The 27,143-nt window shown below is 40.2% G+C and overlaps 2 protein-coding genes across 2 annotated transcripts; one reads left to right on the forward strand and one right to left on the reverse strand.

Moving 5' to 3' along the window:
• The first annotated feature begins 444 nt into the window (after positions 1–444).
• gldc (glycine dehydrogenase (decarboxylating)) lies at positions 445–19,363 on the forward strand. The gene is made up of 25 exons (XM_083912995.1): positions 445–1,075; positions 1,250–1,328; positions 4,402–4,537; positions 4,915–5,079; positions 5,444–5,521; positions 5,719–5,866; positions 6,279–6,475; positions 6,585–6,681; positions 6,794–6,899; positions 7,171–7,313; positions 7,617–7,697; positions 7,865–7,962; positions 8,686–8,770; positions 8,870–8,911; positions 9,858–10,000; positions 10,915–10,990; positions 12,406–12,531; positions 13,883–14,032; positions 14,621–14,733; positions 14,914–15,055; positions 16,115–16,226; positions 16,556–16,651; positions 16,849–17,021; positions 17,128–17,208; positions 18,407–19,363. The coding sequence occupies exons 1-25, from the start codon at positions 788–790 to the stop codon at positions 18,545–18,547; spliced, it is 3,096 nt and encodes a 1,031-aa protein (XP_083769121.1). The 5' UTR covers positions 445–787; the 3' UTR covers positions 18,548–19,363.
• A 2,067-nt stretch (positions 19,364–21,430) lies between these two features.
• LOC310946413 (monocarboxylate transporter 13) lies at positions 21,431–26,699 on the reverse strand. Its single transcript, XM_083912865.1, is given in 6 exon segments — positions 21,431–21,966; positions 22,340–22,603; positions 22,606–23,118; positions 23,758–23,901; positions 23,992–24,215; positions 24,761–26,699. Coding segments are annotated over 6 exon segments (1,542 nt in total). The 5' UTR covers positions 24,982–26,699; the 3' UTR covers positions 21,431–21,790.
• Positions 26,700–27,143: the final 444 nt, after the last annotated feature.

A 27,143-nucleotide genomic window follows, 5' to 3' on the forward strand; every position in this document is an offset into this window, starting at 1 on the left:
TTATAACAGCAATCTGATGGATTTAACTTGGTTTGTTGGGCTTTATTATGCAAGTACAGCTGAGGAAGATGCAATATCTTTAGTTTTGCAGGTTTTTTATTCATAAACCAAATTAAATGTTGACCAGGTGATGACTCTAGGTGGACTTTTCAGATCTGTTATACACACACTTATGAGGCAATAAAGCAGCATTGCACCTTTAAGGAGATAAAAGATAGAAATAGGAGGAAAACTCTGGTTGGCATAACTCAATAGCAAGTATTGGGCTTAGTTTGTCATCAGGATGACATTATCTCAAGGTTAAATCAAGTCTTATTGATAAAAATCAACATCATAGATCACACATTTGTCTAAAGGGGCTTTAAAATCTGTGCTGTTTTGGCATTTGGGTAAATCTGTAGGTATCATAATGTTCTGTCCAGAGTTTTACCCTGTTGCCCTCACACATTATCACTGATCACACTTTGACGTGGACTAACGCCTGTTCGGGCTCAGTGTGATCTTCTTTCTTATTTCCCCTCCTCTTGATCAGTGGGCACGTGAGAAAGTTTAGCAGCTGTTTGACCGGGGCTCGTCACTGCGTCACACAGCGTCTCCGCTCTGATTGGTCCGCTCATGTGCAACTGTGCAGTTGTATAAACTCTCCAGTTTGAAGTGAGTTGGCAGAGTCTCCTGTAGGGATCGCATCAGTCTCAGTTGGGGGGAAGAAAACTGTGCAGTGCGAGGGGAGGAAAAACAAAGAAGCTTCACCGGTTTCTGCAGACTTGTCTTGCAAAGAGATTTAGAGATGCAGAGCTGCGCCAAGTCCTGGGGAATCTTCCTGGCCAAGTCGGTGAATCCCAGCGCACCGTGCAGGCATCTGAGTGACAAGAGCCGCGTGGTTTGGAAACTTCAGTGCAGGATCCCAAATAGCGGGGCATCCTTATCGACAGCAGCCCGGGGTCTGAGGACGTCTGCAGCCGTCACCTCTAGACAGATAGAGAGAATATTACCCAGGCATGATGATTTTGCAGAGAGGCACATCGGTCCAGGTGAGAGGGAGAAGAGAGAAATGCTGGATGCCCTGGAACTCGAGGTAAGATTCAATAGCCTCACCCCCTCCAAAACTGGGCGCAAAAACACGTTTTCCTTCAAATTAAACCACATTTCAGCATGCAAAAATGAACTTTGAGTATTGTGTTGATATTATTCGGCATTCACGCCCATGTTTTGCGCGCTTTTATTGATTAAATGCTTTTTTCCCCCGCAGTCCATCGATACATTGATCGAAAACACAGTTCCATCCTCCATCCGCATCCAGCGGAGTATGAAAATGGATGACCCAGTCTGTAAGTTTACCTTTTATCTGAATATATGTATGATTGATATAATAACATCTTTATAAGACATCCCACCGCTGGCGGGGGGTGGGGTGGTGCATGATTAACCTCGATGCAACTGTGCAAAACCCGATCTAAAATCCTAAATATAATCAAAATGCATGTAAAAACACGTCTCCGGTTATTTTGCATGGAGGTTTTTCCACATTAAATGGCAGATAAATGAAGCCAAGTGAGTGGCAGGAATGTAGGCTGCACCTCTATTGTGTGCCGCGGAGCGCTCTCCCTGGTAAGTCTTCCTTTGAACATATTAGGAGTTGTTTTTGCGAAACTCGGCGAGCGGCACCAATCTCCTGTTGGGAAGCCGATGCTCATAGGATGGCAACTGGAGTGTAAAGTTTAGCCTTGAGCTGCGGTCCCAAGTCCAGTTCAATCTGGTTACAGCGTTCACATTACATCACAGCCGATGGGCTTCCTAATAAGGTGACTTTTGCACGGGGTGCTTGTTTTTTTTTCTTCCTTTTCTCATATGCAGTGTGTGTGTCAGCCCCAGATAGTCTTCCTGTTTAAACACATTTGTTTTGGCCTATTTCCTGTAAAAATGAAACAGCCTAGAGTCACAGTGACAGGCGGTCTTAGAGGGGATTTCCAGTAAACAATGAAAGAGATTAGGCAGGGAATTAAAGTAAAGTGGCTTCAGTAGCATATATATCTCCTCTGAAAAAGCAGCTGTATTTCTGGCAGTTGTAGGCTAAGCCCTGGTGAAAGATGAATAAATGGCATGAATAATGTGTTTGCAAATGTAAGTAGATTCCTGCCCAGAGGGAGGCTTGTGTTAATTTGTTGAACTGTACGAATAATAAACAGGGATGTGCAGTAATGATGTAATAAACATCTCAGATATCTGAATATATCAAATCACATGCAATATCACATTTAAAACAATGCAATGACATGTGTTCCACTATTATAGATTACAGGAGAAACAACTCTTCAAATGTGGAAAACAAAGCCTTTAATAAACTGTTAGTGCTGCAACAAACTATTTTCAGTATCAGTCAACGGTTCAGTTCATGAACTGTTTGGGGTATAAACATAAAAAACATAGTGGAATAAAGTCTGTCACAATTTCTACAAATCATGAGCTAAAACTAGGGAATGAGAACTAACTTGAACTATGAGTCAGTTATCAAAACGGTCAGCGATTCATTTTGAGTTTAGACTTTCTTACATATTCTGTTTAATGTGTGATGGTGCACAATAAATGAATGCTGACATGACAAACTAGAGTCACTGGATTTGACAGTGCAGATCATTTTCCTAAGACAGTCACCTTAACACAAGAGATCCACTAGAAAATCCAATGTTTAGAAAAGATTGTTGTAAAAAATACAGAAGTTAGAAATCCTCAGGTACTTTCAATTTCACTTTGACGTTCTAATCCGCCTTTGTGTCAGCCCGTCCTGTCTGACTGTCAGGTTTCATAATGCAGCGAGCCATGCTGAAGGAACAAACTGGATGCAGTGCTGCTTTTCTGCTTGTTCAGCTTTGGAGGGCTTCAGTTTGCAAAGCCAGCGAGGGATTCTCTCTCCAACAATAGACCTCCTGGATGGTTCTGAATCAGGCTTTTTTTGCTGCCCAGTAGAACTCAGAGGGAGCATGGGAAAGCAATCCTCACAACTTAAACAAAGTCTTGCACACAAAAATACACACTAAAGACTCACCCTGAACCTGCTGATAATCCTTAATCAGAGATATTGTTTTTTTATGCTGAATTTAGCGGATTTTGACCGTGCACTGTTAAGCCTTTAAGAAGAAGCTGTAAATATCCACTGGTATACTGGCTACACTCCCTCTCACCACCAAAGACTTGGAGGTGTCTTTTTGTCTTTAGTTAGGGCTCTTGGTTCAGACGGGCTGTATTGTCCATTCCTTGGAGTTGCTAGGCAGCCAGGCAGGCCGGAGGAATCTCAGAGGCTGGTTGTGCATTGGCAGAGCTTCCTTACAGCACTGGGGAATGAGGCTAAATAACTGGCCACCGGAAAAGAAACCATGGGTGTAGTCTGTCTCTTGATGTTTGCTCGTGAGATGGACAGGAATGCCTTATCTCAGCATTGTTTTCTCAATAGTTTGAGGATCTCTTCGACTTCTCAACCGTGTACCCAATAGTTACACTATATTATTTTCCCTTGTGATATTTAGTGTACAATATATACAGTTGCACTTTGAAAATGAATATTTTAGGTAGGAGTTGCTTTTGATACTGTGTCTACTATTATTAGACTGCGTGTCACATGGATCCCTCTTTATCTTGTTAGTTATACAGTTAGGTTCTCACATGATAGACGAGATGCTGTTTTGGCATATCTTGTTTTTCATTTTATCATTGATTTTAGGAATGCAAACTTTTAAAAGGTGTAGTTGTTGTTTGTATAATCCTAATTAAAGACTTTATTCTCTCAAATTCCTCAACTCATGATATCTGCTAGTATTGATTCCTGATCTGGTCTGTTGATGATTCAAAGAGTGTGGTCTTTACCTACTCTATATGTAAAGTGTCTTGAGATAACTTTTGTTAGGATTTGGCACTGTAAATACAATTGAATTGAATTGGTACTAACATTGTTCTTCCTGACCTAAAAATATATATACCTTACTGCACTTCTAAACTACTGCAGTAATGTATAATAACATGAGGTCATGGACTGCTTGCGATTTTAATGAATATTACACACAGACTTTTCTAATTACATTGATGTAGTGTGGTTTTGTCATTAATAAATGCTTAATACATGAAATACTCAGAGAGGAATGTCTGTCTTTAGTTACTTCCGTGAATCTGAAGAAATACACTCGGAATACCTGTAAATTCATGATATTGAGCCAAAAATCCTGTAAATCCAGTATTGCTGTGTACTAGTATTGCTATCTGATAAGCAGTAGGTATTATAAAAAGTGTAAAAAAAATCTCAATAATTTTTTTTGTATTATATTGCTACGTTGTCCAATCTACCATGTAGAGTCATGCCCAATGAAACAGAAACTAAAATGGAATTGTAATCACAAATTGAATATTTTCCAGGTGAGAATGAGGTTCTGGATACCCTACAGAAGATTGCATCAATGAACAAAGTATGGAGGTCGTACATTGGCATGGGCTACTACAACTGTTCGGTACCGCCACCCATCCAGCGAAATCTCCTGGAGAATTCAGGCTGGTGAGTGCCCTCAAATGACTCTTACTGAGAAGAAACCTCGGTGAAATTTGAAAGTGCAGGGAGCTTGTTTCCTCTCAGATAACTGATAATATAAATCAATAAGGCTTGGTTACTAATTTAAAGCTAAATTGCTGTGCTGCAGAGCGGCACCCTTAATAGAGAGCCGTGTGACTCGTGAGCTCTGTGTTTCTCTTCTGTTTTCTGTTGAACAAAATTTTCTTTCATGCAAATACAAATCAGCCATCCATGCCCACGTTTTCTCCAAAATCTCCATTTGGGAGGGACATTGAATGCATATCTCTGTTCCGTCTTTGAATACCACCAACTTTGTGCTATTCTTCTCTTGCCCAATTTTGTTCTGTTGTGTCTTTGCTTAGGGTGACTCAGTACACGCCCTACCAGCCTGAGGTTTCTCAAGGTCGCCTGGAGTCACTCCTCAACTACCAGACCATGATCTGTGACATCACCGGCATGCAGATGGCCAATGCTTCGCTGCTCGACGAGGGAACGGCTGCTGCTGAGAGCATGCAGCTCTGCCACAGGTATTTACGAGCTGAACACAAACAGTCACATGAAGAACAAAAGGCCTCATTCACCAGCATCTTAAATTTGGACCCTTTCCTACTTCTTGGACCACATTTTTCAATAATGACACACAAACACACAACCACTCACAAGGTGAAAACAATACTAGTGTTGGTGTCATGGCTTGAAAATATAAGAATTGACACAAATATTATGGTTATTTAAATCTGTAGAAAATAAATACAAACAATTACCAAATATTCAGCCCAAACATCAGCACTACAATGTGCGTAAGAGTGCTTGAGTTTGTGTACATTCTGTTCTTACCCAACATGTGCATATGTATATATCTGACCAGTTATTTGTGTTTACTGCTCACAGACAGAACAAAAGAAGAACCTTCTACATTGACCCACGCTGCCATCCCCAGACTATCGCTGTGGTGCAGACCAGAGCAAAGTATGTATTGCACACAAACAGGAAAAACAAAACATATTTTATTGTATTAATTTCCACTGAGCTACTCTATAGTGAAACATTATTGGTTTCGTACCATAAGTATGAAACCAAAACCACCTCACCACTTAGTATCATTATATACTTACAGTATATGTCTCCATATGCCTCTTAAGTTTCCATTGTTATTCATGTTGCAGCTATATTGGGGTAAAAACCGTGCTGAAGCTGCCTCATGAGATGGACTTCAGCGGGAAGGATGTGAGTGGTGTGCTCTTCCAGTATCCAGATACTGATGGCAGGGTGGAAGACTTCACAGCACTCGTGGACCGCGCGCACAAGGGAGGGGTAAGGAGAGAGAGTTGGTGATCGCTTTATATCAAAAGGAAGGTACACAAGCTTAGGTTTGCGACTTTTTCTGTGTCCATATTTAATATCCAAATTCCATTTTCCAGGTGTGTCCAGGAAGTGATCAGATTCCCTTTTTTCACAGCAGCTCGCTTAAAGTTTTATGCTGATGACACTTTAGTATATTTACTTAGAATAATGGGCTTTGTATAGTTTAAGTGGAGGGTTGGGATGTGCATAAACCACTATCAAGATTTTGTTGGACCATTCCTTTTAAGGAAGATGCTCATCTCTGTAGCAGCTGGTTTGCAGTTATGCCAAATGTACAAATTGTCAGAATAGTTGTCTTTTTATGAGCAGAGGCAAACTATGTCCACTGATCTGGTTATACCCTGCGTCTGTCCCTGTCCAGGCTCTGGCTTGTTGTGCCACAGATCTGTTAGCCCTCTGTGTGCTGCGTCCTCCCGGGGAGTTTGGCGTCGATATCGCACTGGGCAGCTCGCAGAGGTTTGGGGTCCCTCTCTGCTACGGTGGTCCCCACGCTGCCTTCTTTGCTGTTAAAGACAACCTGATCAGAATGATGCCTGGCAGAATGGTTGGAGTCACCAGGTGAGACGCAACACACATCTGTCAGGATAACTTTCAAAAAATGCAGTGTACACTCCATATTAAAACAAGTGGAGCAAAATCAAAAGCTTCCCATATATTTACATTTCAGAGATGCGGCTGGTAAGGAGGTGTATCGGCTTGCTTTGCAGACAAGAGAGCAGCACATTCGCAGAGACAAAGCAACCAGCAACATCTGCACGGCACAGGTACAGCCAGACTCACTGTGTTTATTATGTGTAAATTATGAAAATGTAATGTATGAAGTTACTAATTATGTTTTTACCTCTCTATTCCTGTTGTTCATCCTCTGACTCTTAGGCTCTGCTGGCCAACATGGCTGCTATGTTCGCACTGTATCATGGTCCTCAGGGACTTAAACACATCGCTGAGAGGACACACAATGCTGCTCTGATCCTCGCTGAAGGTACATTATTTGAGGTTAAAATCAAGCTTTTATTTGTGCAGTATCATCAACATCTGACACATTGTGGTTCAACAATCCAGTGAAGGACTGGACAAAGACCCATATGTCATCATTGCTACATCATGCATAATGTGGGGAAAATACAAAAAAAAGAAATTCTCCCCATTTTCATATCCAGCTCCAGCTTGCAGTAATACATAATAAACACATTTATTCAGTTATGTGTCCATCTAAAGAATATTCTTTAGGTAACACACACGCTTTGTTTCAGGTCTGAAGAGAGCAGGACACCGGCTACACAGCGAGATGTTCTTTGACACTCTGAAGATCAGCTGTAGTGTCGCAGCAGCCAAAGACATCTTTGAGAGAGCCGCGCAGAGGCAGATAAACCTGAGACTCTACACTGAGGGAGTGGTGAGAACATTATGTTCTTGTAAAGCAGTACCATTTAACAAACAAAAGGATCATAGACATAGGAATGAACTTTTTTATTTGGACAGCATTTGCAAGCACTATTTTGCACTGCAGGGTAATCCACGAGTAGCCAATCCCATTTCTCTACTTAGACATCACCTCTAAACTGTTGAAACAAGCTGTTGTTTTGAATTATACTGTATTTACTCACTTCAGTCAATCTGAAATGCCGATAAACATACAGAGGCTTGAGTATCAGAGACATTGTTAATTGTTTTCATCCCTCCATCTCTCTGCCAACAGTTGGGTGTCTCTCTGGATGAGACGGTGACCGAGAGGGACTTGGATGATTTGCTCTGGGTCTTTGGCTGTGAATCTTCAGCTGTATGTGGATGATGGTTATTCACTCATTTATATTTTATCTGTTGTCATTTAAATGTAGTAATCCGTTTTGTCTATGTCTTTACTACAAGATGGCATAGTTCTTATTTTCTAGAAGTAGCTTTAAAGTAAAACGCCAGCTGCTTTAATTACAAATGCTAATTTTTCAGGAGCTGATCGCTGAGAAGATGGGTGAGCGAGTGAAGGGGATCATGGGAAGTCCTTTCAAGAGGACATCCAAGTACCTCACGCACCAGATCTTTAACAGGTTGGTATGCTCTGTTAAATTCAAGCTCTATAGCACATAAGGTAGCACTATACCAATCATTACAACACTCATGACTTTAGGCTGTAAATTTTAGAATATTGATTATCTGGTTGCACTTGTCACTGACATTAAATCACCACATTACATAACAAACAGGTTCTCAGACTTTTCAGGTCTAATTATTTAATTTGTGGCATGAGAAACGGGTTGATTTGCTGATTTGAGTTGTTGAACTGTTGTGTTAACTTTTCTTTCCCTGTTGTGGTTGCAAACTGAAACCACTACAATATGTCCAAAAACATTTACAAGTTCAAACAATAAGTCACGTCATTAACCCTGCTGTCCATGATTAACATGCAGCTGGTGTTAGGCTTTATGCCCACAATCCTCCAAGGTCCGACTATATTGGTTATTTAAAATAACGGATGTAAAATAAAGGATGTGATTTTCCTGAGTAAGCAAAACTTTGGTGCGTTTTAAGTATGGTAACACATTATTACTGCTGTAGGGGTTTTAACAATAAGAACCTCAGTGGCGTCAAGGGCATCTTTTAAAAGGGAAGAATATTATCAGTTACAGTCTGGTATCAGGACTTCTAATGTCTTAAGTCCTCCGTTTACTCTCTGCAATTATTAACCCTTCATTTTTACATTAAGTTGGTGACATACCAAGTGTTAGACATAATATGCCCTCTCAGTTAATTCTGGTTAATATATGTTCTAGTTACCATTCCGAGACCAACATTGTACGATACATGAAGCGCCTGGAGAACAAGGACATCTCCCTTGTGCACAGCATGATACCACTGGTTAGTACAACCTGCAGCCAAACAAGATATGAATTTAAATTGTTTGCAAATCTGAATATCTGGACATATGTGGGGGTTAAGTTTCGTTTTCTTCTTCAGGGCTCTTGCACTATGAAGCTGAACAGTTCTTCAGAGCTCATGGTAAGTAATTCAGGACACATCTTTAAAACTTGAAGTTAGTTTGTCAGGAAATTCTTTTTTTAAAGTCTACCACTTACAAATCTTTTCGGCCAAGTGTGTTTGTGTGGCTGGGGATAGGGATTTCACCTTAGGTTGGGATAACGCAAGATATCCCACAAGTAAACATGGTGAACATATTTTCATGGGGAGAGGCAAGCTGTAAGTGGGGTGAGTGGATTTAAAAATAAATAAATAAATAAATATTTTCTGCCTGGTGTACAGGATGGGTAAAATGCAGAGGAAACTTGGATGTTTTTATTGGAAAATGTGAGGAAAGGCTGCACATACTGGTATACGTCAATATTACATACTTCCTCAGTTTTAGAAAAATAAAGGATATAAAAGGAACATTTCTGGTGGTATTTTATTGAAATCATCAACTTATTGCTCAACGTTGATCAGTTATTAAAATTTTTCAAGTGTCCGACTGAATACACACTGTCAGACAGACTGCTGGAGAGAATTCTGTCCCATTATCTACAGTATAGAGTACAAAGGTAACAGTAGGATGTGCTAGCTCTTGATTATAAAATGGATCTTGCAACTAGAGCTTGTTCTAAAATTTGAAGGTTTGGCAGAGTATTTATTTATTAATGTGTAAACGTACTTTTCTCCAAGGGAGAGATAGCTCAAGCGAGAGTGCTCATGTGGATGAGAGAAACGGCTCAAGCCCACCTAACTATGGCCTTAATAACCCTGGCCTTAATGTTACTTTGAGCCATGTCTCGTTGCCTTCCTCAGGGGATGGAGCTTCTCAGTCGTAATGGAGAAAGCTTATTTGTTATCATGTGATGTAACTAAATGAACAACTTCTCTTTCCATGGTCAATAGTGAACCTTCAAGCTTAACGTTAAGTGGTTTGGGAAAGTGGCAGTCTTCCCAGCTCACTGCTGCCTTTCTTCTTTAGCCAATCACCTGGAGGGAGTTTGCCAACATCCACCCCTTCGTGCCTCTGGATCAGGCTGACGGCTACCAGAAGCTCTTCAGACAACTGGAGAGGGACCTCTGTGAGGTGACGGGATATGACGCCATCTCCTTCCAGCCAAACAGGTAAGCCAAACTGCACGTTGTTCACAAAAGTAAAGAGATGCTTAATTATGATTTACCCTTTCCAGGAAGAACCCTGTAAGCAGCATTATTTAACACATTTAAGGCATTTCCCGCCAAAAACTTTGCCATGAGAATATACGTTTTTCCCCGCAATTAATAATTCTAACCCCTGAAGTCATTAAGATTAAGTCTGACAACACCAGACTAATTTGCAATTAGTCTGGTTATTGTGCTGAATCAATCAATGATAAGTCAGCACAATCTCCAGGTGCTGGAGGTCTTTCTGAATGGGAGAGGGGCCGGACGTTCTGCCAGAACAAATGAAACAGGAGTTTGGCAAAGAAGAACTTAATTAGACTCTTTTTAAATGGATCCAGTCTGCAGACAGTCAACTGTTCTGGCTTAAAAAACCTGAAGTAAATGTGATTTTAATGATGCATGATTAAAAAAATGTCACCATTTACTCAATATTTTATTTAGAACTCTGACTGAGGGCAGAAAAGTGGAAATGAAACTCTGACTAAAGGTAGAAAAAGGGGAAATGAGACTCTAACTGAGGGTAGAAAAGTGGAAACGAATGTAGGAGTAAGCATTTTCCTTTTGTTTCTGAGAATTAGAAGAGCAAGTTTCAAACTTTAATATCCAGTAATCAAGTGTTAGGAACGACATGCTTCAACTTTCAGGTTACAGCCGATAAAGCACACACTCACTTCTGCTGTCTATCACCACTTTATCAGCAGCAGATGGTTTATGATTAGCATGCTACATTGGCCTGGAGAGTTGAACTAATCATGCAACTAGCTTTGATCTCCCCTTTTGGTAATGTAGACTGGTCTTTGACCTGTCCTTAGGTAAGGGTCTCTTTGTGTGTTTGTGTGTGTACATGACCATGGTATGTTTGCCTTGTCTTCCAGTGGGGCTCAGGGAGAGTACGCTGGCCTGGCCGCCATAAAAGCGTACCTAAACTCAAGGGGAGAGAGTTCGAGAAGTGTAAGTGTGCTGCCTTATTGGACTGCAGTCAGTCAGCATGAATAAGTGTTATGTGAAAATATGATTTAATAACACTTATATCTAGTGTTGGGAAATGCACTTATTTGCTTTCCTGCCAAAGAGTTAAGAAGATGGATTTCAATCTTATGTCTATGCATTAAATATAAAGCTACAGACGGTTAGCTCAGCATAAAGACGAAACAAGCAAGAAATTATTAGTTTATTAGCGAGCTTTTTTCTTTTTTAGAGGTGCCAGTGTTAGCCAGACAGTAAGATAAATAGTGTCGGTTTAATCAGTCAGGAATAATAAGATAAAGTGGCTAAGGCATTTTAACCTGACGCTTCTGAAACTCAAGAGGAATGAAATATATAGAGCGCAAACCTTATCCAAAATAAAAATGAACCCTTTTTTTTTCAAGAATATTAATGTGCTTCTAAAAGCAATAATTTCATCGCAGTCCTTAGATGTGTGTTTTACAGTTCCAATGCTGATATCTAAGTGATTTATTACCAGTAGTTGCTTTTGATTATGCTGACTCAATGCTTTCTGACAGAGGTTAGTAAAGAGCAGAAGTACACAAGCCACAGAGTGTACGCCCTATCAGCAGGAGCCCCCGACAGTTTTATTGTTCCCTGGTTACAACAGGTCATTTTGATATCACAGATTAGCGTCTTCTGGGTATTCTGGTCAGAAATTTCTTCAATATCCTGACGTGCTGATTGGTAGTAGCTGAAGCACAAGGCGAGATAAGAACTCCTCACAGATTAAAGAGTGGCTGACTAAAGTATTTTTCCTGTATTGTAAATTGGCCTTTGTTTTTTAATGACTCCCTCATAAGTACATCTTTAGATAGTGGCCTGATCCCTTGAAACAGTCAAGGTCCAAACTATCAACCATTTGTGCAAACAAGGGGCAGGAAACACTGTGATCCCACTTGGCTACCTGCTTTCAAGATTCCATATTTGGAGGTTTTAAGACTTTGAGAGCTGCAAGTCACTGGTCTGACATGCTCTATGCTAGCTTTTCCAGTCAGTCATTAGTCAATGTTACTCAACCCACAGGTCTAAGTGCCCCTGTGAGTTGAGAGTTGCAAAATGTCAGAAGTGTCGCCCTAATAAGGGATCAAATCAGTTAGTGACCTGCAGGTTACACATTGGTGCCAGTGGTGGGTGTTGGCCAGATGGAAAGTTACAGCATTTCCCAACACAGACTAAACATTTAATGGTGTTTTTGTATATAGAATTTTTTTTTAATATCTTTTTCTACAATATGATGTCAGTGTCTAGTATTTATTAAAGCCAAACCACAATTATTTTTTCTCAGTAATATATTTTGGCTTTAAATCTCATTCGTGTCACAATGTGTCACTGCTCTCTCTGTCCTGCGACATTGATACATTTTCTTTCACCTCCAGGTCTGTCTGATTCCCAAGTCAGCCCACGGCACCAACCCAGCGAGCGCTCAGATGGCTGGTATGAAGGTTCAGGTGGTGGAGGTGGACAAGGACGGCAACATCGACATGGCTCACCTCAAGGCACTGGTGAGAGACGGAACCTTTGCATTCCACTGGTTTTACACATGAGGACTAAAGCTACTGTTTAATGTTGTTTAAGGAGCTTCATCGCGTCTCACAAAGTCTGACCTTCAGACTTAGAAATCTTCACAGGCAAAATATCACTTTTTCAGTCCTTGTGCACATACAGTCAGGTGGAGTGCCTACCAACCCGCAGACTGAAATAAGACGACCTAGTCCTTTTTTTCTGTGGGCCGCCAGAATCAGAAAACTTGGGATTCAACAAATCGCACTATGATTTCATTCTAAAATGAAGCTTCAAAACAAAAATTTCAAATGTCGTAGTAGTGCGGACATTAGATGTAAACGTAGCAACAAAAATGTAGTGTGGATGTAGCCTTAAGCCCCTCTCACACATGCACTGCAAACCTGAAATGATATAGACATTAACCAGCATGGCTGTATGTGTGAACACAAAAATCCGATTCAGTCAGACCGCGCATCAGAGTTTACCATGCCAGCTCTGTAGTACAAAGACAGGGTTATCGCCGAGTGGGCTGATGTGTGAATACAGCCGCTTACTCTCCAGTGTCTTGTCAATCTTGATGACATTTATATCATAAGTATGCAAACAAACCTTCAAGAGTGAGGAAGAAGGTTGATTTACACAAAGACGGCAACAAAAATGTCTAACTGGGAAGACACTGAGTAAGGACCGACACTAGAATCATCAGACAAATTCAAAGAACAGCAAGACGCTCTGTTGTTTATGACCAAATTAAGAACCAGCCCTGCCAGTTGCTGTAACCATGTCACGTCTTTCACGCTGCATGCTCTATCCGGAGAATCTCCTGCTGTGTGTTGCATATGTAAAAATGCATTTATTTATTTTTTTGCCTTGTTGCATGTAAACACAAACGCACTCAGAAATCAAGTATGAATCTCAAAATGAGCATAAGTCTTCCTTAACAGAAAGTCTGTGTTACACATTTGGGAGCAGCATTTGGTACTTGCCGGATGTCAGGCTTTATCCCAGCACTGTCCATTCGGTAAGCCAGACGGGGTTATATCAGTTTCTGCTCCTTTTTTTAGAATTTGACCTTTAATTAAAAAAAAATTAAAAATCTGTCTTCCACGAGTCCCCCAAATCAACTTTAATAGTGCTAAACTTCTGGAGTACCCCTTTTACGAGTAGAGATATACAATATGAAAGATTTTTTTGTAAAGCAAGTTTCTCACGCACACATTTTTATTCCACAGTTATGGATATGTGGTCTTTAGGGTTGGAGTGCTCACTACCTCTGCAGATCACTATAACCGTTCATAAGGTATTGATGTGACATTAGGAAAAAATATGTTGTCCTGCCCTTTCTTCCAGGTGGATAAACACAAGGCAAGCCTGGCAGCCATGATGGTCACCTACCCTTCCACCTTTGGTGTGTTTGAGGAGCAGATCAGAGACGTATGTGATCTTATTCACAAGAACGGAGGCCAGGTGTACTTGGATGGCGCCAACATGAACGCCCAGGTGAGCGAAGAAACGGCAGCATAACTTTACAATATAATGTTTCTGTTCTGTGATGTAAACAGTAAAGTAAAAAAGTAAACTATTATGAAAATTGAAGACTAATAGGATAAATGTTTATTTATAATAAAAAATAACTTACCAGGTTTGCATGTGTTTTGTGTCATTAACTCAACTTAATTTATATAGCACCTTTCATGCAAACATGAAGCCCAACATGCTTCAAAATCAAATCAAATCAAACTTTATTGATGAAGCACATTTTAAATGACCAACGATCGACCAAAGGGCTGGACAGTTTGACTAAAAATTACAACAACAATAAAAGACAAGATAATTGAATAGAAATACAGATACAGATACAAAAAATAAAAACAATAATTTCAAACTTAAGAACTGTGCTATAACATTACTCATAATTATATGAGGGTTGTATTATGAGGGTTTTATTGGGTTATGCAGGGTTATACAACAAAGACTGGTAATAGTAGTAGTTTGAGGGTTTTTTTCTCTAGCTTAAAAGTAGAAATGGTAACCATGTTAGGGGAATCTTTCAGGCAGTTCATTTTTCTTCCTTGCCCCATTTTCCAGGTGGGTCTGTGTCGTCCTGGAGATTACGGCTCTGACGTGTCTCACCTTAACCTGCACAAGACCTTCTGCATCCCTCACGGTGGAGGAGGACCGGGCATGGGGCCGATAGGAGTGTAAGTCAGAAGCCAACATTTATACATTTACGTTAGGGTGCTAAATGTACTGTAAACCTGAAGGTGACAGTATCTAAGTCAATTGAGAGTATAAACACACACCTGCGGTCAGCCAGCATCACACTTTTATCACATTAGACCGGATGTCTGCTCTCATGACATTCATCTGCTCTTTATCAGGAAGGCCCACCTCGCTCCCTTCATGCCGAGCCACCCGGTGGTTCCCATGCACGCAGTCGACAGCGGAAGCTCACTGGGCACCATCAGCGCCGCCCCCTGGGGCTCCAGCGCCATCCTGCCTATCTCATGGGCTTACATCAAGGTCAGCACACGTCATCAGTGCTCTGGTTGTGTTGTCGTGTTATCTAGACAAGATGGCAAGAAATGTTTCACAAACTTTGATTCCAGAGAGAATACAAATCTGAAGCAAAAGCACTCTGGCAGAGGAGGGTGGAGAAGTATTTGAACAAAGAAAATAATGGGAAAATGCATCTCCATTTTTTAAAAATACTTTTGACACAACCTTTTCACATTTATTCTCTAAAAGTACTAAATCAAAGGCAACTGCTCTTTCGTCTTAATGATTAACTCTAACTGACATTTTCAGGCGTTTAAATCCTCATTTCTTCACATGTTGTTATCACACAGTAAAAGTTGTTTAAGTCACCTGGCTGTCATGCAAGTTTCATGTCAGTCACATGAGCTAGATTGTGAATTTGTGATAAACTACTGGAGTCTGTACATGGCTCGTAACATGACATTTTATCAAATGTGTTTCTTAGATAAACAATGTGCATGTTTAACCTGTTTTAAAAAGTAAGGCAGCCAGCCATATCTTATTGTCATTAGTTTTGAAGAATGAAACAGTAAAATCAAGTTTTGTACTTTTTAGATATTTTTTGTGACAGGAATTAATGCTCTTTGCTGGGAGCAGGATCTCATGGCTCCGTTTGTCTCCGAGAGCCGTTTAAAAGACCGACTTTTATCTGTGAAAATTGATCAGGCGTCATGGACAGGCATGTAGGATTAGTGTTAATAAAAGTGTGTTTGGTGTGACTTCAGTCTGTTGTCACCGCAACAGGAAGAGGCGTAAATGGCGCAATGCACCCGTGTGAGCATAGACCCACTGCAGATCCTAGTGCAGGCAGTGAAATTTGGGCACAATGATGCAAAAAAAAAAAAAAAGGTCTCAAGTACGATTTGGTTTCCTTCGTTCCTACCAAAGAGCCGTTCAAAAGATCCATTTCATTCATGAACATCACATCACTATATGACATGGACGAGTGAGGAAGTTTATTCTGATTATCCAGTGGAAGATTTTTTTTTTTTAATTGTAGGTGAAACTCCTATTGCTAACATCACTCCTGTGTTTTGTGTTTAGATGATGGGATCCAAAGGACTGCGTCACGCTACAGAGGTGGCTATCCTCAATGCCAACTACATGGCCAAGAGGCTGGAAGGTCACTATAAGATCCTCTTTAGAGGCAGCAAAGGTACAGCTGTGAAAACATTCATTTCTATCAGTTTTATTTGTTGATTTACTCTACACATCCAAAGACGTCCTCAATCAATTTTCAAAGAAAAATTTGCTTATGTCAAATGTTGTTTTTAAATGTTCTCCTTGAGATATAAGGTTAAACAGTAGAGAGTATTCATCTGTTTTCATTCATTGTTCATTGGCACAGATTGCTTAATTGTTAACTTTGTACTTGAAGAACCTCCAACTGAACCACCATGTAAACTACTTCCTGAATAAATGAATCCTGGCTGCAGAACAATTTCACTGTAAAGGTCAATAAAGTTCTTGTGTTGGTCTGAACAGGTTTCGTAGCCCACGAGTTCATTCTGGATGTGAGGCCATTCAAGAAGACGGCTAACATTGAGGCTGTGGATGTGGCCAAAAGGTTGCAAGATTACGGTAGGAGGAATTATATTTAAGTACAATCCTCCTTAATTGTGACAACATTATTTAGTGGAAGCTCGCTGCAACTGTTGGTGTTGTTCTAGACATTGAATATACAGGATCATACATTTACTTGAAAAAATTAAAGTAGAATAAATTGGTTTATTGTGACCAACAGAAGTTGTTTCTGATTATTTTGTGCTGGTGTCCAGGTTTCCATGCACCGACCATGTCGTGGCCGGTGGCTGGTACCCTCATGATCGAGCCCACTGAGTCAGAGGACAAGGCCGAGATGGACCGGTTCTGCGATGCCTTGCTCGGCATCCGACAGGAGATCGCAGACATCGAGGAGGGAAGGATGGACTCCCGTATCAACCCACTCAAGGTGCGCACCCTGGCTTGATTTATCATTTATTGATATTGATTTATTTGTAAGAGATGAAAAGATGCTTTACAGAAGCTAATATATAGCTCTGCATGTGTGTTTACAGATGGCTCCTCACTCTCTGGCCTGCATTGCATCCTCCACCTGGGACAGACCGTACTCCAGGGAGCACGCTGCGTTCCCCTTGGTGAGTGTCCTTACCTCTCTGACTTCATCACACACTCCCTGCTATAACTTTCCTGTGGTGCTTAAGAAAAAGAATGGTCTGTATCGCCCTTTAGTGCTCAGAAGTAGGAATAACCTTTCATTCCTCTAAAATAAGTACAGGGAATAGCAAACAAGATTTAATTAAAGTTATCTTTCCAACTTGAAGGTTAAGGCTGGTGTTTTTCTTTGTTTTTTTAGAAAAGTATAAGAGACTGTTTGCCCCAAGGACATTCATTCCTATAGTGTATATAGTTTTTTTTTCTTTCTCTTAAGTAATTTCCTAAAACTGCAGCCACTGTAGTTTTTTAACTAATCTTACTCTACTCAGCTTATCTAACATTACCATTGTAATATGTAAGATCAGTTTATTCAGATTAAGACATTGAACCAATTTCACAGCATTCTTACAGAACTTAATTGAACCCTGTTTATAATGCCTTACAGTAGGGTTCCTACGCAGTATGGAAAGGTATGGAATTTAATTTGAGTCAAATCCAGGTCTGGATCAGTTTGGAAAAACGGAAAAGAGTATGGAAAAATGTTTGTATTGTTTCCAGACCATTATCTCATTTTCTAAAAAAAAAACAATATATATATACACACAAGTCAAAACAAGTCAGCCAACCTGTAGATGATATGAAACCAATCAAGCAAAGCAAAAATGGGGTGGGGTTACCATGGTTACCGTTCGCTGTGCGATTCTCATTTACTGATAATTTTTTTCCATATATGTTGTCTACATTTTATTTGATTTATTTTTATTTATCATAATTTTAATTATTTACAAGTATGTTTACTCCATCTAAAAGCCAATCAAGTTTTCTTTTATAGTTCCTGGTTAAATGTTCATCTCTACTGTTCCTGTCTGTAGTGTTGCATGGTCACAGTTATTAATTTCACTCTTTAGGCATTTAGCTTAATGTCCATTGAACATGTCTCGGTTTGGAGTTCATTCACTGATATGAACTACAAAACGTATGTTAAATGTCTTGTAATTACGTGGCAACATAATGGCATACATAGTCAGAATTTGACATGCATTTTTAAAGTAGGATTTTCAAACCATTTATTGACATAAGCAGCTAACAATTAGTATTCAGATGTTTAATATTGACCGAAAAGATCCTCCAAGAAGTGCGGCCATTTGAGTCTAAAAGTGTCCTCTGCTCATTTTCCAGCCCTACATTAGGCCTGAGACCAAATTCTGGCCGAGCATCTCCAGGATCGACGACATCTACGGCGACCAGCACCTTGTGTGCACCTGCCCACCTATGGAGGCCTACGAGTCTCCATACGAGGAGAAGAGAGCCTCCTCATAGATGCTCCCTATGGTCCAGTCCCAATGTCCGGCCTGAGAACTAAAAGCTCAGACTTCATCACCTGTTTGCTCTGAAAATGTGAGAGCAGGAGGGTATGACCACTCAAAACAGTACTCAGTGACATCACGTCAGCTGGGACAGAAGAAGTATGACGCTTATGTTTCAGATGCAGTTTTGCTCACTGTTTCACATAATATTTGATACATTATTATACTTTGTTCGATCAAATTACGCATGTTGTTTAGGCTCAAAAACGCTACAAAAGAAAGCTCTCAAGATCTCGCTGTTCCGTGTAAAAGCCTGGAGCCCTAGCAGACTTTTTAAGAATGAGCGTCAAAGTCTGTGAGGTGGACATTGGGACTGGTCTCTGATTGCACCCGTTTTACAGGGTTCTGGGGAAGTTTCCCCTACTTGAACTGTTTTAGTGGACCAAAGGTGCAACAAAATGAGTGCACCCTTCGACGCCGAGGCTGCTCCGTGACACAACTCTGAAATACTGTATTTTAAGTTAAGTACAGTTAATTTCTAGACTCCCAACATTTATAAAAAAATGCCCTTGGTGCCTCAATTCTGTTGTGTAAAATACTTGCCTCGACTTTCCCCTTATTTTCTTTTTTTCCCCTCAAAAGTACTATGATAAACCATAGGAGGTAGTTTCTTGTAGGCTTTTGTTAATGTTTGAAAATGTTTTTTAATGTGTCTTGTGACATGTGTTGACCAAGTAGATGATGATTTTAATTTTAAATTAATTGCTCTCTAATCTAAACTGTTTTGTCTGGAGAAAAAAGTATCTGTATTAAACATTTTTGTCTGTAAGTGTTTACATGTTTTGTATGAAGATGCACTACAGAGGATCAGACAAGTTCAAAATCATTTCAGTCAACACTGCCACCCAGTGGTGACTGACGGGACACAAAACTAATCACAAGAGGTGGAAAAGGTCTTGGATCACAAATTTAATGACTTTTTTCCAACATGCTATACTATGATTTTCTTCATATGACTTTTTCCCCATGTACTTTTTTTCACATTGGTAGATATACTCTATATATTATGCCTTCAACATACTATGCTATGATTTTCTGGGGATTTCCTGATATACTATTACTTTATTTCAACATACTAAACTATGACTTCACATTTGTGGAGATACTATGACTTTTTCAGCATACTACTATGAGTTAGTCTCTTTTTCATCCTTGGGAGTGTCTTTATGATACACATTAATTTATGTTGGCTGCCAATACAGAGCATTTAAAAATGTAAAAATACCTACACAGACAGAGGTAATAAAGAAAACCCTCTGCCCTTTATCATCAAGTGTCTCATTAGCTTCAAATAAGACTATTGCACTTGTTTCTTTGAATTGTTGCATTCAATAGTTATAAAGGATTATATAAAAAGAGGACCAAAGCTACTGATCGTACTTGACAACAAGGTTCACCTGGGACTGATGGGGTTAAACACTGAACACGTCTTTCTGGATACTTATGTGACAGAATCTCACTTGACTTTCTGCTTCCATGTCATCCTAAGCAGACCTTTTTTACATTTGTGGACATACTGTAATATGACTTTTGAAACTTGCTTTTTTCAACATGCTATGACTTTTTCGACAATATGCTATGACTCTGATCTTGTCGACCTACTCTACTATGACTTTTACGGCCTACTATTGTATGACCTTTTCACTTTCATCAACACTATTCTATGACCTCATCTTTTTGAAATCTGCATTTGGGTATGGAACAGCTAAGGCAGACGAGAAGAGATACAGATAGAAATTAAATCAAGACATGTGAGGCATGCATTTAAACCCATCAGTGCAGTGATTTATTTCTTAAAACGCTGCATCTTTTTTAATCGTAGTTACATACAAAAATATTGCATATATTGCGACAACTCAATGTACAGAAGTTACCTGAAGCCAAACATTCTACATTGACAGAAGCGGTTAAAACATTTCCTTAATGAAATGGCTTTAAAATGTTCATTTTACAAGTGCAGTGTACTGTGTATATGAGGACTGGTATCACAGTAGCCTACTTCAGGAAGAACAAAAGTTATCTTGAGGACCTCAAGTGATCCTTCAAAAATCATTAAGAAAATTTACATTTTAGTTGTTAAAGACCTTATTTCCTTTTAAAACTTTATCTTAAGTACCTATTGCATAGGAAAAACAAGATTCATATTTAATAAAAGTCATAAAAGCTACACCATGGTGACAAAATATGCTCTTTAAGAGCCAGTCATACTGCCAAAACTTAAAGTTGTCACACAGAGTTGCCATGGCTCCCCAATGCGGCATGACCCACATGTAGTTTACAACCCTTTTATATACAGTATTCACATGAGTCCTATAGCTTCAAAGAAAGTAAGAGAATAATAAATAGTTCAGCTTTTTCCTAAAATACACTGGGTATTATTCAGAAATATTCTATCTGGAGCGCTAAATGAGAATTATTGGGCAGTTTTGTTAGGATGTCAGAGTTTTTAAATTGTACTTGGTTAATCTTTTCATTTGCTTGTTTGTTAGTTCCTTATTAATTGAATCTCTTTGTTTCCCTTGGGAGTATCTTTCTGACAGACATGTATTTACATTGGCTGCAACTTAAAATACAGAACATTTAAAAAAAATACCTAAAGTGTGTTTAAAATGACACACACACACACACACACACACACACACACACACACACACACACACACACACACACACACACACACACACACACACACACACACACACACACACACACACACACACACACACACACACACACACACACACACACACACACACACACACACACACACACACACACACACACACACACACACACACACACACACACACACACACACACACACACACACACACACACACACACACACACACACACACACACACACACACACACACACACACACACACACACACACCTCTGCGGCCTTTAAGTCCCAGGGGAAAAAAGGGTTCCACTTCCATTTATCATTCTCTCAAAGTGTCTAATTAGCTTAAAATAAGACTGTATTGCACTTATTGCTTTGAATAGTTGTATTCAATAGTTATAATGGATTATATAAAAAAGGACCAAAGCTACTGATCGTACTTGACAACAAGGTTCACCTGGGACTGATGGGGTTAATGACCTAAACTATCATCCCTAGTCAAACACTGAGCACGTCTTTCTGGATCCTTAAGCTCATTATCAGGCAGGTGTGTCCTTATGTGACAGAATCTCACTTGACTTTTTCTGCTTCTGAGTCATCCTGGATGGTTGCCTGATGAACCTCCTCCTTTAGTTTTCTCTGAATGAGGCGGTCAGCCAGGACGACAAACACTGCTGATGAAATGAGGCAGAAGCCTGAGAGGTAGAAGGCAGCGCTGTAGTCGTTTGTTTGGTCCACCAGCCAGCCTGCACGGGAAACAATACAGGAAACAGAAGCTCACAGTGCACCACTGAATAAATGAACACATATCCATTCCTTCAGGCGTGTAGACAGTGAGCAGTAACATACTATAGTGACTTTTTATGAAATACTATACTACGGCTTTTTATGGCATACTTTGACTTTAATATATACAATACTATGACTTTTTTATAGCATACTATACCATGACAAACTAAACTATAATATACCAGGACTTTTTGAATCCCTATTTTTATGAGATACTAGGGGGCAGACATTTCACACACTTTTCTAGAATACTATAGCAGTTTTGTAAGATCATAGAAATCATAAAAACCCAAATCATAAAGAAGTGACATCCAAACAAAGACTGCTCACCTGCAGCAGGTGGGCCGATAAAGCCACCGATGCTCCTAAAAAGCATAAAGAGCCCCAGTCCGCTGTCGAATCCCTCCAGGGTTACAATGTCTACGATGGAGGTGACGTGAATGGCCACCACGCAGCCGAACAGGAAGCCGTACAGCGAAGCAAAGACCAGGATGGCCCAGTAGTTTTGGCTGATGGGCAGCAACAGGAGCACCACCCCGAGCAGAGTGACAACCATGGTGAGCAGCTGCAGGTTCCTCATCAGCCTCATGCTATCCACCCGCAGAGCAGCCTGCCCGCCAGGTCTGTGAATGCCAGGACAGAGAGGATTAAGGCTGGCCAGTAGTTATACATCCCCAAACTATTGGCGAAGGGGATTAAAAAGAGAGGTGGGATGAAAAACCCTGCTGCTGCAAAAATGGCGAAGAATATATAGAGTAGTAGTTCGGGCTTTCTCATCAAGGAGAACTGGAAGATAGTCCTCTTCTTTTGTGGGAGCACAGGGACATTATCTTCTAGACTGTCTTTGGTTTCCTGTATTGGGCTCCGGGTTGACTTCAGGGGTCTCATGAGAGCGCCGCAGACACACAGGTTGAGCTGAAGGCCTCCGATGATGAGCAAGGCTCCCTGCCAAGTGTATGTCTCAATCAGCCACTGGAAGAAGGGACTGAACAAGATGGCGAAGACACACTCCCCAGAGCTGGCGATGGCATAGGCGATGGGACGCCACCGTGAAAAGTAGTGGCTCACGATGCTGTTGGCAGGGATCCACGAGAAGCAAATGCCCGTTCCTAAAAACAGAAGGTGGAAACACCTAATTATCTCATTTCCTTTTGGAAGATTGGGCTCCTGGACCACAGAATACACACCTTTCTTTTATTCATAGTGCTTACTAGAAGACAGCAAACACATTGATCAGGGACATCCTATAACATCTTATCACTGATCATGGTATTTTACAAAAAGCCTAACAGCACGACGTTGAGACTACACATGAAAAATAAAATACTTTTAAACCATCACCTTTGGTTCTTTGGATATTCATGCACATGACAAATGTTTTTAATAATCAGATGTATCTTGTGGCTCTGCTTGATAAAAAATGTGCCCCCACCCAAAAATGCACCAACTTCAGAAACATGTAATCAGATAGGAAAAGCTGTGTTTCAAACTAGTTCTTCAAAATGAAAAGTACAATGATTCAGAAAAACAAATGTTACATACATATCAGAGAATATATATTTGAGTAGTAGAGCAATGTTTATTTTCTGTCCCCCAGTTTGTGACCCCTCAGACCCAACCCCAAATAACCTGTGTCTGATAAGGGGGTAGTTTTAATTTGGTGTTCCTCAGACTAAAACTGACCAAACAGAGTAAGTGAAAAGAGGGGCAATCTTCCCAGGGTTCACAGTATGTCCTGGGTGTGCTACCTTGCAGGATACCCATGGTGAGGTATAGCCAGGGCAGACTGAGGTCCAGAGATGCCAGCAACATCCCTGAGGCAGACAGCAGACCTCCGATTATGATGACCACTCTCTGAGAAAACTGCAAGGTCAACACACTGGCCACTGGAGCTGAGAGGGAAATAAAAAACCCCACAATAAAACAACTTTGAGTTAAAAACAACAACAACCAAGAAGTCCACAAGAAAATCATGTCTTTACCTCCTAAGTGAAACATGGCAATGGTGGTGGAGGTGACCCATGAGGTGGTGCTGGTCAGGACTCCAAAGTGACTCTGGATGTCCAGGAAGAAGTGGCCGAAGTTCTTGAGGACGGCAGCAGTAAGGCCCATGATGAAAAAGGCTGACATGACCACCACCCAGCCGTACCCACCGTCAGGTGGAGGTGTCCTGGACTTCATCTCCACTGCTGCTCTCCTGCCTGTGCTGAATGGTTGTCATGCAGCAAACTGATAAAGGTCAAGGGTAGGCAGGGCTCATGCAAATCACATATACATAAACTACTGTAGTAGCTGCTGGTAAAACAAATTCAACATTGGATCTGGTAAACACCTATTTTTATTTGTTTGCTTGCAATTTAATCAAAAGAAAGTTAAGTTGTAGGTTTTTTTTATGAAAAGTGCTTTAATGTCTGTAGCATCTGTTGAGACTTGGATTACCAGTAGTCCAAGAAGTATTCAGATCTTTTACTTAGTAAAAGTTTGGCATTTAATGTCCTACAGAAGTATTATCATCAAACTGGTTTAAAGTGCCAAAAGTAGAGGAACTGGTTGTGTGTACATACTAGTGTTATGCCTCGCTGTATCGCAGCAATTATTATCGCTACTCATCATTGTTTATCTTTGCCACCATAATTATTATCATTGTCATATTCTATCACCTTAGCTGTGCTTGTTACTTACTATTCTGCTGTATTAACTGCCATAACGTATACGTCATATTCACATTACTATAGATGTTATTATAGTTACTGTTGGTTTTGTGGTTGCTTGCATCTCTGGAAGTGTGTCTCTGTCTGTCTGTCTTTGTCTCTCTGTCCATCTGTCCGTCTTTTCTCTCTTTCTTCCAAACCGGTGCAGACAGATGTCTGTCCTCCATAGAGCTGGGTCTGTCCGACGTTCCTGCCTGTTATTGGGAAGGTTTTCGTTGCCGCCGTACTCAATGGAGGAATTGTTGTGTCCATGTAAATCATAACAAAGTCATAGAGTGTGGTCTTTACCTAGTTGTTAAAGTGTCCTGAGATAACTTTTGTTATGATTTGGCACTATAAATAAAAATTGAATTGGTTCTGAAGGTCCCCTGCAGCCGGTATATCGTCATACATGCTCTAAAATGTAGTTAACCATATGATGTGCTAAAATGTAACAAAGGGCCCTATTGGTTTAACGCTTTGTATTTTATATATTTGATTGAAGGTAGAGCGTACTAGTGAACTCATTTGCAACTGTAACTATCAGATAAGGACAAAATTTCCCTCTAAAGTATACCGTAGTATCATAAAATGTAAATACTGAAAGTTGTAAGTACTTGAGTACTTTTCACCACTGGGAATTACACAAGGGTCATGCAATCAAACACAAGTCTGATTGTCTTTTGCTCCTTGATACATATAAAATACGCCAGTCCAAAACAACAGCACCATCAACACTTACTTTACCATGCCATTGGTCTCTATTTTATGTACATCTTATTATTTATTTCTGTTATTTTCTATACATATGTGTATGCATTTCTGGTGCACTGGTGCAACCCTCTACCGCATACTGAAACTGTTTCAGCAAAACCTTTTTAGTCCCTCACCTCTTCCACCAACGTTTATTTTTACTCTGACATGCAAAGTTGTCATGATATGTCTGTAAACAATCCAATGAGGTGAAGGAGTTGGTGTGTGTATATAGTGAGGGATGGGGCCCCCCCTTTAAGAAAACAAGTAAGGTGGCTGCATGGTCTGAGTAGAAGCAAAAACACATTCCACACTCCTCTCAGAATCAGATTTGAGAGGTAGAAAAATACTAGTGCATGCAAAACTTGTTTACTCCTGGAACAATATAATAGAATCTACAGTATTATCTACATCACAGAATCAGAAAACATTTGAAACAGCAGATTGTTATCAAGTGTAGGGTGGAAGTACGGAGTAGGGTGGAAGAAGAAAACTGCAACCCTGCAAATGATATTTTGTAATACTTCAATATATTCTTTTTGAAGGAGCTGATGTATTATCTGAAGATGAACTTATTGAGAGAAACAAAGTGCAATCTCCTGAGGTTGTTACTCAACAGTTTCAGTTTTCTACATAATCTTGTTTTGATGCAATGACTAAAACTGTGATGGCTGCACAATACAACTGTTATCAACAAATACTTTATAAAAACAAATAAATATCTTATGTATTTCACTAAATTGTATTGAAAATCGGATTTTTCTGGATGTTTCACTACCCTTTCAGCCCAGCGCTGCCCTGAGGCAACACAGACATTTCTTAGAGTGCAAGAGTGACAATCATGAGCACTGATTCAACCTCAGATGAACCGACTTCCCAGAATAGGATGACGCATATATTTTTAATGAAGAGCGTTATTTCATGCAGCAGAGGGTGAAACATGCAAATTAAAAACATAGTTGGCTTAATTTAAACGAAAAAAAAAGAGTCATGCTCACGTTTCTCTCCACTACGATCACACAGTTGATGTCCTCGTGTCTGCTGCTACAAACATTTCCCTTTACTGCTGCTGCTGCGGTGAAGTCTGTTTAAAATCGCAGTGCGCTCTTACTCGGAAGTTTAAGGTAACGCCATTAAAGCCCACAGACAGCTGTTAGACAGAATGTGAAAATAGCTTAATTTCACCTTTTCTTCACGTGCATCAAACATTAAGCGCTCGTGCATCAGACATTGAGCGCTCGCGCATCGCGCTTGTTAAGACCAGCCCGGTCTGTGGGTCAATCAGCCGAGTATCGAAATTGCTGGGCGTGTCTAGAAGGTAACCCTTGATTTGCAAAAAACAAACTCTCAAGGGACTCGTTGCCCATGTAATCATCATATACGGTATTAGAGGGCGGATTGGCTCAATATTTTACACCAATCGTTCACTTTGTGATAAAAGCATGAAATGTGGTAGATGTGTTGGTGAATATGTTTCAAAGAAATCTGGATATTGGGCAACCTCAAAAGCGCCCCCTATTGGCTTTTAATGCAATAAATGAATGATGAATAAAAACTGCCCTCTTTTCATAATACCAATTGTATGTTTGTATATTGTTGGAAAGCCCGATTAGTCACCTCTACAACGAGGCACAGCTTTTAAGGATCACGCATTCATGGGATGAGCAACAGGGCTAAACGTGTGGGTAGCA

This window comes from Echiichthys vipera (assembly GCF_963691815.1).
Source record: "Echiichthys vipera genome assembly, chromosome: 4".
Taxonomy (NCBI): domain Eukaryota; kingdom Metazoa; phylum Chordata; class Actinopteri; order Perciformes; family Trachinidae; genus Echiichthys; species Echiichthys vipera.